At 33.0% G+C, this 9,569-nt stretch overlaps 1 protein-coding gene across 1 annotated transcript; it reads right to left on the bottom strand.

The window, feature by feature from the left end:
• Window positions 1–2,916: 2,916 nt before the first annotated feature.
• On the bottom strand, window positions 2,917–4,221 carry HELRODRAFT_175886 (hypothetical protein; the record flags this gene model as incomplete). Its single annotated transcript, XM_009023255.1, has 2 exons — window positions 2,917–3,104; window positions 3,795–4,221. 2 exons carry the CDS (start codon window positions 4,219–4,221, stop codon window positions 2,917–2,919), a joined length of 615 nt encoding a protein of 204 aa, XP_009021503.1.
• Between the last annotated feature and the right edge of the window lie 5,348 nt (window positions 4,222–9,569).

Genomic DNA, 9,569 nt, shown 5'->3' with positions numbered 1-9,569 from the left:
ATTAAGCAATATGAGCGTTTAAAGGTTTCGTATCTAGAGGCTACGTTGAGACATCTATGGTCTGGCCATTCAAAAGTAATTAAGATATAATCAAGATAGACACACAATCAGATAGTTCAAGAGGTACAATCGTAATTCTTCAGGCTTCTAATCATTTCACGCTTACAATACGTTCATTAAATAACACACTAAGCATACAAGTTTACATGTAACAAATAATTGTACAATGTGTAAATGTAGACATACATGCGTGTTTATTAAAACTTATATGACAAAAAATTCTGCGCAAATCTGAAATCGGGTTAAATTATGACTTAGCCGAATTTGGAAAAACAGCCAAAATCTCCAAAGTATTAGAACTATAAGTTTGTAAATTTTTGTAAAGTATTTGGACGTTGTACTGCTAGAAAAATTTTAAGTACGAGTACATTGTAAAATAACAAGTACGAGTACAAGTACTTAGGTGTCAAGAACGAGCACATGTGTTTAAAATTGGTACTCGAGTAGTACTCGAGCACAAGTATTAAGTATGAGTACCGCATCACTAGTACGAACAAGTAACGCTCAGTAAGGATAATTTAATATGTTTTATCTTATATATTTTCAAAATCCAAAATGAAAAAAAAATAATAAAAAATAATGAAATTAAAATTCAATTCATTAAAAAAGAACTAATAAATGAGAATATAATGTACGAGCCTCTCATGCTCATTTATTATAAAGTGTACGAGAGTAAAAATATATTTAAGATAGCAATGCAGAATTTCTGTAGCAATGAATGTTATGTGACGAGCGAATTACAGCGTTGATTAATTTTTTGTCAAAAAAATGTGGCCATAAAATTTTGAACAATTTTAAAAGCCTGCATTTGAATTACATTTCAAGTTTTAGTAATTCTGGCGTTTGTATTCTCTGAATAAAACTAGGTTTGTCTCGTGTCATATTGTTTGCTCTACAATTTCGATCTTGTTGATACATATAATTGCAATATCTGGTCGGAATTTGTTGAATAGCTGTGAAATCAAATTGTACATTTTCAGTGTCAAGATCCGCAAATATATCACGGTCCGATAATACACAAATCTTTAACCAGGTGATGATTATTGACAGCAGTCTGTCTGTGTATCTAGCTAGAACTGTCGCCGATCCACATTTGGATATGACGTGTTTGTTGGTTTGCATAACGGACACAAGTAAGTTGTTGATTCACCCAATTTGAATAAGTTAACATTGGCGGAGGGCTAGGGCTACTGTATTATATATTTTCTGGTAAACTTGTAGAGCACATTAGAGAGATTTTCAATGATTTTTGACCAACGTGCTGTGCGCAATGGCGAAATGTACCAGTTGATTGCTTTGATCAACAAAGAACAAACTGTGACAATGAAGGGCAAACATATGGTTGAGGCTAGATTAGATTCTTGCTTCCTCCAGCAATTTGAGTGACAGTTCCAGAAAACCTGAGTCAGCCGACATACTATTTGCCTTAATAAAATTGGTGGACGCCACAGACAATTAGTTTCCTTATTGTTACAAGATTTTAAGTAATTTCAAATTTTTATTTTGTTTTTTTTCATCATGTCTTTTAGGGAGATGATGTTGTGCCCACAAAACTTTAGATATACAGCCAATAACAGAAGTAACTAGCCATAACCTGACACTTTAACAATTAAGCTATCTAGATTTGACGATACTCAAGTTGAAGAAAAGTTGCAGTTGAAATAGAAATTGAATCTTCAACCAACATGCTACAAAATTATCTCAAGACTCATAAAAACAGTTTGTATAATTTTCTACAACAGTATAAATTCATTAACACAAACATTCAAAAAGAGTTTTATCTAAAGGTGGACGCATTCTCAACCTTATGAAAGATGCAAGTAGATTTGAACTATGCGTGGTGCAAATAGTCAAGCGTAAAGATATGCATTGACAAGTGTCACTCCTTGGTAAAAGGAAGAGAAACGGAGAGTGCCAGCAGTTTCTACCAAAACTAAATGTCGAAAATACGGCCATTCCAAACGTTAAAATTGAAGAAAGTTTTGTATATCTGGGCAGATTGTATGATTATGGATATGACGACAAAATTCAAAGATGCAATCAATCAAATCTAAATTAATTGAACTTCTAAAAACCACCACTGCTCTGAGCATTTTATCGCAACAAAAATTACAAATTTTTAGAAGGTTCATTCCGACTAAGACTCAATTTCAACTGTTGTAGAAAATTATGCAATCTGTTTTTATGAGTTTGGAGATAATTTTGTTGCAAGTTGGTTGGGTCTGTTTTGTAGATTAAAATTGTTAATGCTTTTTTAAAACAATTTGGTATTGTTGCAGAAGCTCAACGTTTTAAAATATCTTGTCGAAACAGTTACTGAAAATTGGACATCTTTTTAGGATAATAATTGATACAAGTATGGGCACGGAGGGTACTTTTGCCAACAATTTTTGAAACCTTTTCATAAGTTGGAGGGTCGATATTTTCGCCGAATGAAAGCGATAACAGAGATGGAATCTAATCAGGAATGTTGAAATTAATTTTTTGTCGGCTTTCATAAGTTGCAAATGAAACAGCTCTCTTCATCGACAATGAATGATGGAGGTACTGATGTACAAGGCGAGAGTGCCAGAAATTATTTGATTGTTGAAACGAGGTGTTTGGTCGATTGTCAGATTTATTGTTTTGTTTTGATTGACAAAGTTTGGATCTTATTAGTTTACTGGTAGCAATTATTTCTTTGTAAAACGAGTTATTGTTGCGACCAAGAATTTTAGATTTGAATTATGATTGGTTGACATTTTGTGTTTACTGTGTTGGTATAGTAGTTGTAGATTGTATTTTGATAAATTGAAGTAAATGTGTTGATGTCATCTAACTGGCTCAAGCCACAAAACTCTTGGTGAAAATAAACATTTACTTCAGCCCACTGACTGCGTTCTCGGCAGCTTGGTACCTGGGAGAGGATTTGGAGTTGTTGATGATTAGACGTGTGTTCAAATTGTTGTTGTGTGTTGTTAACTGTTTCGACATCAGGTACTTTTGTTTTAAAAGATTTAGACATTTTGCAAGTTCGACGATGCATGAGTAATCACTTCCGACCCCTGCAAAATTTTCCACAGCAACAACGCAGGATTTTATCAATATTATTGCTCGCTCATATCGTAAATTAAATTATTATCAGAAATAATATTAGGAGAGATTTTAATATTAGCTTTCGGCGAAACATTAAGTTTTGTAGTTTCATGCAATGTATTTAAAGTTCTTAAAAATAATACGGACATTTCGCCGCATTAACACCATTTAAAAGTTTAAAAACTAAAATTAAACGAATAATTAATTTAAAATTCAAATTACTATTAAAATTTAAATTAAACTACACCGTCACAATGATCGTATTGTTATCTAACACTGTAAACTAATTTAAAATATATTAAATACTTAAAAACCAGTAGTTGCAATAAAACAGTAAATTGCAGCTCTGTAGCTCTTGTTAGAAGTTGTAGGCAACGTTATCGTTCGAAGTTGTACGCAACGTATAATAATAATAATAATAATAATAATAATAATAATAATAAATATGTGCTTTCTACCTCGAGTGGATTGCATTGTTCATTCGTATACCGTCTATCTTACCACAGATGTCTATTAAATCTTCTCTGGTTAGTCGCAAAAGATCAGAACCTTTTAATGAAAAAGTTAAAAACCCGTTTAAAAGTTATAAAATATGCATATAACAAATTAACAATATAAAAAAAAATGTAAAATTATAAAATTTAAAAAAATAATTTAACCTGTAAAACATTCAAAGTATTGCGCATAACTTTCAAATTGATTTTTCAGTAACCATTCTTTGATTTCTATGGATGTCATAGCTGAATGAACGTTGTAAGGTTTGTGATCAAGCTCACTTGTAAATTCATCTTGTGAGTATTGAGAATTGTTTATAGAAAAGTCGTTTAATTCTTGATGTTGTTGGAAACATACGTTCGGCGATTTTTGAAATTGTAAGCTGTTTTTGTTTGGTTGACTCAGTTGATAATTTTGCTGTTGCGTTACATTTGAGCTATTTTTGCTCTGAAGGATTATGTAATCTTGAAATCCATTGTCGCCGTTATTGTTGTTGTAGTTGTTTCTGTTTTGATTAAGGGTGTTGATATTATTTCTATCATTATGATTAATATTATTGACAACGTTATACAGTTCGGGAGTTGCTGGCATCGAGGAACTTTGAATCTTTAATGTATAAAAATAGTTCGTTTTTAATACATTCAAAATAAAAAGCATTGAACAAATAATTAAATTTTTAGATACTTTTTTTTTGAAAAATGCAGATTTTTTCTGATGTATTGGCTGAGTCGTAATGAACAATTTCTGAAAAATAATAACGATAAATATTTTTATCGTAACTCGTTTATTTTTTAACAAGCAAAAATGTTTTTTTGATGTTAAGGGTTAGATGTTAAAGTAAAATGATTTAGATAACAACTTTTTATTATATACAACAAAAATAAGTTGAAACATTTTAGAAGAAATGTGAGGCTATTGCTAAAAATGTTATTGCACAAAAATAGCTCGTATTTTTAAATTTTATGGTGAAAAAAGCACATACATTCAGAGCACTATAAAAAGAAACAAAAAAGGAGGCGCAAGTTCGGACTAAATCAAGCTTTATACACATGCAAAAGGCTTTGTTATAAACTGAGGATGCACAATTCGCAACAATAAGTATTAATGAATTTTTTGTGCGATCCGAAAGTACTCCTCCACCAGATCGTCAGCAGTGATCATGCAATATCGATATTAGTCTATGAAACGACTTGGAAAACAGCTGGTTTGTTGTGAACGTAGTATTTGTGGCATTTTGTGGTATTGTGATATTTTTTATCGTGGGCTGGTTTTAATGGTACTAACGTGTTGATACATTTGCCGAAGCTGTTGTTGTTATTGATGATAATAATACGGACGGGCTTCGTGTGGTGGTTGACGATTTAGCAGGTGATTTAAAAATTTATAAAAATTGAAAAATGTCGATGACATAGTTGTAGAAAATGTAAATGTTTGTTTTTATGTTTACTAAAACAGCTATTGTCAATGGTGTTAACAAAAAATTGAAACTGAATAAGGAGCTGATTCGTTAATTGATTGTTGTTCCTTCAGCAATCGATGCCTAGCTTTAAATTTGTTCATTGATTGTGCCTCAACAAATTCATTTGGTAACGAGTTTCAAGTATTTGCGACTCTATTGAATAAATAATTCTCTCTACCTCAATTTCTTATTAATTTTTTAAAATATTTTAAATCAACTTTGTCCAAATTATGCATGATTTTAAACAACTGAATCAATTCTCCTTTTTTTTCTTTAAACCAAGGTTGTTAATTCTAATTTTTTAAATCGACTTCGTAAGTTAGGTTTCTTATAAATGGAACCAACTTTGTTGCTCTGTGCTGGACTTTTTCGATTATCTCGCTATCACCCTATAGATTTGGGGACCAAACTAATAATGCAAACACCACAGTGGACGAATAAAAGTTAGGGTTAGCAACTTATAATCAAATTTCCCAAAAGATTTTTTTTATTTGACCAAGCATTTGGTTTACTTTGTTTGATGTTGAAATGACCTGAATTTTCCATTTTATGTTATTTGAAAAAATCACTCCAAGATCTCTCTCGGATTCAGATTCAGCAAGAAGTATTCCATTTATATACAGTGGACATTTTGTATTACTTGATCCATAGTGCATAACAGTGCATTTTTCAATGTTGAACCGTAGAAGCCAGTCTTGCGTCCATTGAAATGTCTCATTCAAATTAGATTGAAGTTCGACTACATCGTTATCTGACGATATTGCTATATGATTTTGGTATCATCTGCAAAGAGTTTTGTTGTATTTTCCAGTTTTGTTTGTAAGTCATTGATGTAGAGAATAAAGAGTAGTGAACCAATAACCGAGCCCTGAGGAACACCACTAAAAATTTTAGCCAAGTCAGAAATAGTTTCATCTTGAACAATTTTTTGTCTTTTGTTTCTAAGAACAGATTCAATCTATTTATACACCAATCTATTTATCTTAATTTAATTTAGCTAATAATCTTTTGTGTGGAACAGTATCAAATACCTTGGCAAAATCAAACAAAACTACATCCACAGGAATAGAATTATTCAAATTTAAGGAAATAAATGTAAGAGTTTCAAGTAGATTTGTTGTGCATGATTTGCCCTTAACAAAACCATGTTGTTGTTTTACTATTATGTTATTCCTTAAAAGATGACCTTCTACACTTTTTCGAATTATACTTTCCATTATTTTACATGGAACTGATGTTAAAGAAAGCGAGCAATAATTTGTTGCTACAGTTTTGTCGCCTTTTTTGTAGATCGGTGAAACGCTTGCCGATTAGAACTGAAGTGGAAGTTGACTAGTAGCCAGAGGCTTGGAATATCAAAGCAATTGGAACAGCAAACGCCTCTGCACACTTTTATAACAATACTGGATGCAGTTTATCAACACAACAAGATTTGTTTTCATCGAGCTATCTAAGTTTATTTAAAACGATCTCATAAATGATATCATCTGGCATCATATCTATAAATTGTTCAAAAATGCTTTCATTTGCATAAAAAGGCGGAATTTTATTGTCGTCTTCAAGTACAAACACATCTTGGAAACTGGCATTTATTAGATTCACAATTTCAACTGAGTCGTGACTTAGTTTGCCATTTGGTTTTCTTAAAGACTTAATTGACTCTTTCACTGTTTGATGAATGTTAAAAAACATATATTTTTAAAGAACTTCTGATAAGTGTTTTTAAATGTAAGTTGATCCATGAAGCTGTTTTATTACGACGTTTTGCTGCATCGACTATGGGTACAAAAATATTAATTACTTCACTTATGTAATAAAGAAATTCGTCATACATTTGTTGTACAGTCATGTTTTCAAATAATTTTGTCCAATTTATATTAGATATCACTCGAGATGTTTTTCTAAAATTTTCTTTATTATATAAAAATTTGTATATAGACATTGAACTGGGTAGACATTTTCTACAACAAAACCAAGGACAAAATAAGATAACCCTGAGTTATATTACCAAAAACAAAAATTGGATCTACTGAACATACGTTCCCTGATTCCGTTATAAAATTCAAATCCAAAATATTCTCTGTTACACCATTGGACTTTTGAAATGTTGGTACGTTAACATGTTGAAAGAGGAACGTGTCGTTGATTATGTCGCTAAATTTGTGTTCAATGCCACTGACATTTATAATTGTGATGATTGACCCGATTAATCATTTTATTGATGGGAAATGAAATCTCCCATTATCAGAACATCTATAAAACCCTTACCAACGTAACACCTAGCTTACTTGAAAAATAATCTGGCCTATAGATATACCCCACCAAATATTTATCACTATAAAGACAAATAACTGTCCATACTAGTTCAATTTTGCTCCTGTTGAAAACAGTATCATTGATTTCATAAAAATTGACAGATGAATTGATAAACAGACACACTCCGCCACCACTACGTTTATCATTTCGATCTTTTCTATATACATTAAAGTATTTTATATTAACAATTGAACTATCTTTGAACCATGTTTCACTTACACCAATAACCGATGGATTATACGCCTCAACAACAATTTTGAATTCATTCAGTTTATTATCTAAAGAAGTAGCATTTCAATACATACTGTGTAGGGTGTTGTATCTGTTTAGAAAACCTGCCCTATCATAAGTTGAATTTAAATTAACAAAGTTTCCTGAATCTCTGCACTTGATTTCTACGGATGTCATATCGAAAGAGCGAGTCTGCACCGAGTTCTGCATTCAATTTGTTTCGTACCTGTCTCAACTTATAAACCTGTTGTCTTTCAGCTTCTGTCAAATCTGGACTTATTAGTCAAATTTTCTCAATTTTTTAGCTGCCAAGACAAATTCAGACAAATCAACCAACAATGGCTCAGGTTTTGCTGGGTTTTTTGATCTCAACCTTCTTGAGTATGCAACTGAAAATCTCACTAATTTAGGTTTCGTCATTTGCTTTTTTATCAGTCACATTTGAAACAGATGATTCTGGTACTCCGTACGTTCAAATCAGTCAGTCAGTCAGTCAGTCAGTCAGTCAGTCAGTCAGTCAGTCAGTCAGTCAGTCAGTCAGTCAGTCAGTCAGTCAGTCAGTCAGTCAGTCAGTCAGTCAGTCAGTCAGTCAGTCAGTCAGTCAGTCAGTCAGTCAGTCAGTCAGTCAGTCAGTCAGTCAGTCAGTCAGTCAGTCAGTCAGTCAGTCAGTCAGTCAGTCAGTCAGTCAGTCAGTCAGTCAGTCAGTCAGTCAGTCAGTCAGTCAGTCAGTCAGTCAGTCAGTCAGTCAGTCAGTCAGTCAGTCAGTCAGTCAGTCAGTCAGTCAGTCAGTCAGTCAGTCAGTCAGTCAGTCAGTCAGTCAGTCAGTCAGTCAGTCAGTCAGTCAGTCAGTCAGTCAGTCAGTCAGTCAGTCAGTCAGTCAGTCAGTCAGTCAGTCAGTCAGTCAGTCAGTCAGTCAGTCAGTCAGTCAGTCAGTCAGTCAGTCAGTCAGTGGAAAGAGATAAATTAATTAATTGATTTGAGAATGATAGGATAAAATTTAGAAGAAATTTTTTTAAGTTAATTAGAAGAAAGGTTGGAGGTTTGGTACCTGGAATGTAGGCACGTTGACAGGAAAGAGTTTGGAAGTGGGGGAGGAATTGCAAAGGAAAATGGTTGACGTGGTTGCATTACAGGAGATCCGATGGAAGGAGAGGGTACAAGGTTTGTGGGAGCTAAAGGTAGAAGATATAAGTTGTGATGAAAAGAGGATGATGTTACGGGTTAGAGAAGAGAATGGTAAGAGAAGAGTTGGTGGAGAAGATATTGGAAGTGAGTCGACAAAGCAATGGTGTAATCTTAAAAAGGAGGAATCTTAAAAAATTTATATAGTCAGTCAGTCAGTCAGTCAGTCAGTCAGTCAGTCAGTCAGTCAGTCAGTCAGTCAGTCAGTCAGTCAGTCAGTCAGTCAGTCAGTCAGTCAGTCAGTCAGTCAGTCAGTCAGTCAGTCAGTCAGTCAGTCAGTCAGTCAGTCAGTCAGTCAGTCAGTCAGTCAGTCAGTCAGTCAGTCAGTCAGTCAGTCAGTCAGTCAGTCAGTCAGTCAGTCAGTCAGTCAGTCAGTCAGTCAGTCAGTCAGTCAGTCAGTCAGTCAGTCAGTCAGTCAGTCAGTCAGTCAGTCAGTCATTCAGTCAGCCAGCCAGCCAATCAACCAATCAAAGTTAATGCAGTCCAATTTCTAAAAATCTAAAGATTTAACTGGGATCAACCAAAAATTCGCAAAACAAACAATTGCGAAGAAGTAACTTTCATTTAACTTACATACTAAATCATTAATTAGTATATTAATTAATTAATTATTTTGTTCATTTGTCTTTTTAAACCTATATTTTATTTTATTTTTTATACTTTTTTGCTGCAACATTTTTTCTTCGTTATTTATTTGTCACTATCATTTTATACAATTGCCTTGCATACTGTAACAATTTCTGCATTTGTC

Source organism: Helobdella robusta, assembly GCF_000326865.2.
Source record: "Helobdella robusta unplaced genomic scaffold HELROscaffold_35, whole genome shotgun sequence".
NCBI classification, from domain to species: Eukaryota; Metazoa; Annelida; class Clitellata; order Rhynchobdellida; family Glossiphoniidae; genus Helobdella; species Helobdella robusta.
Note: the sequence above shows the minus strand (reverse complement) of the source record. Positions and strands in the feature narration are given on the sequence as shown.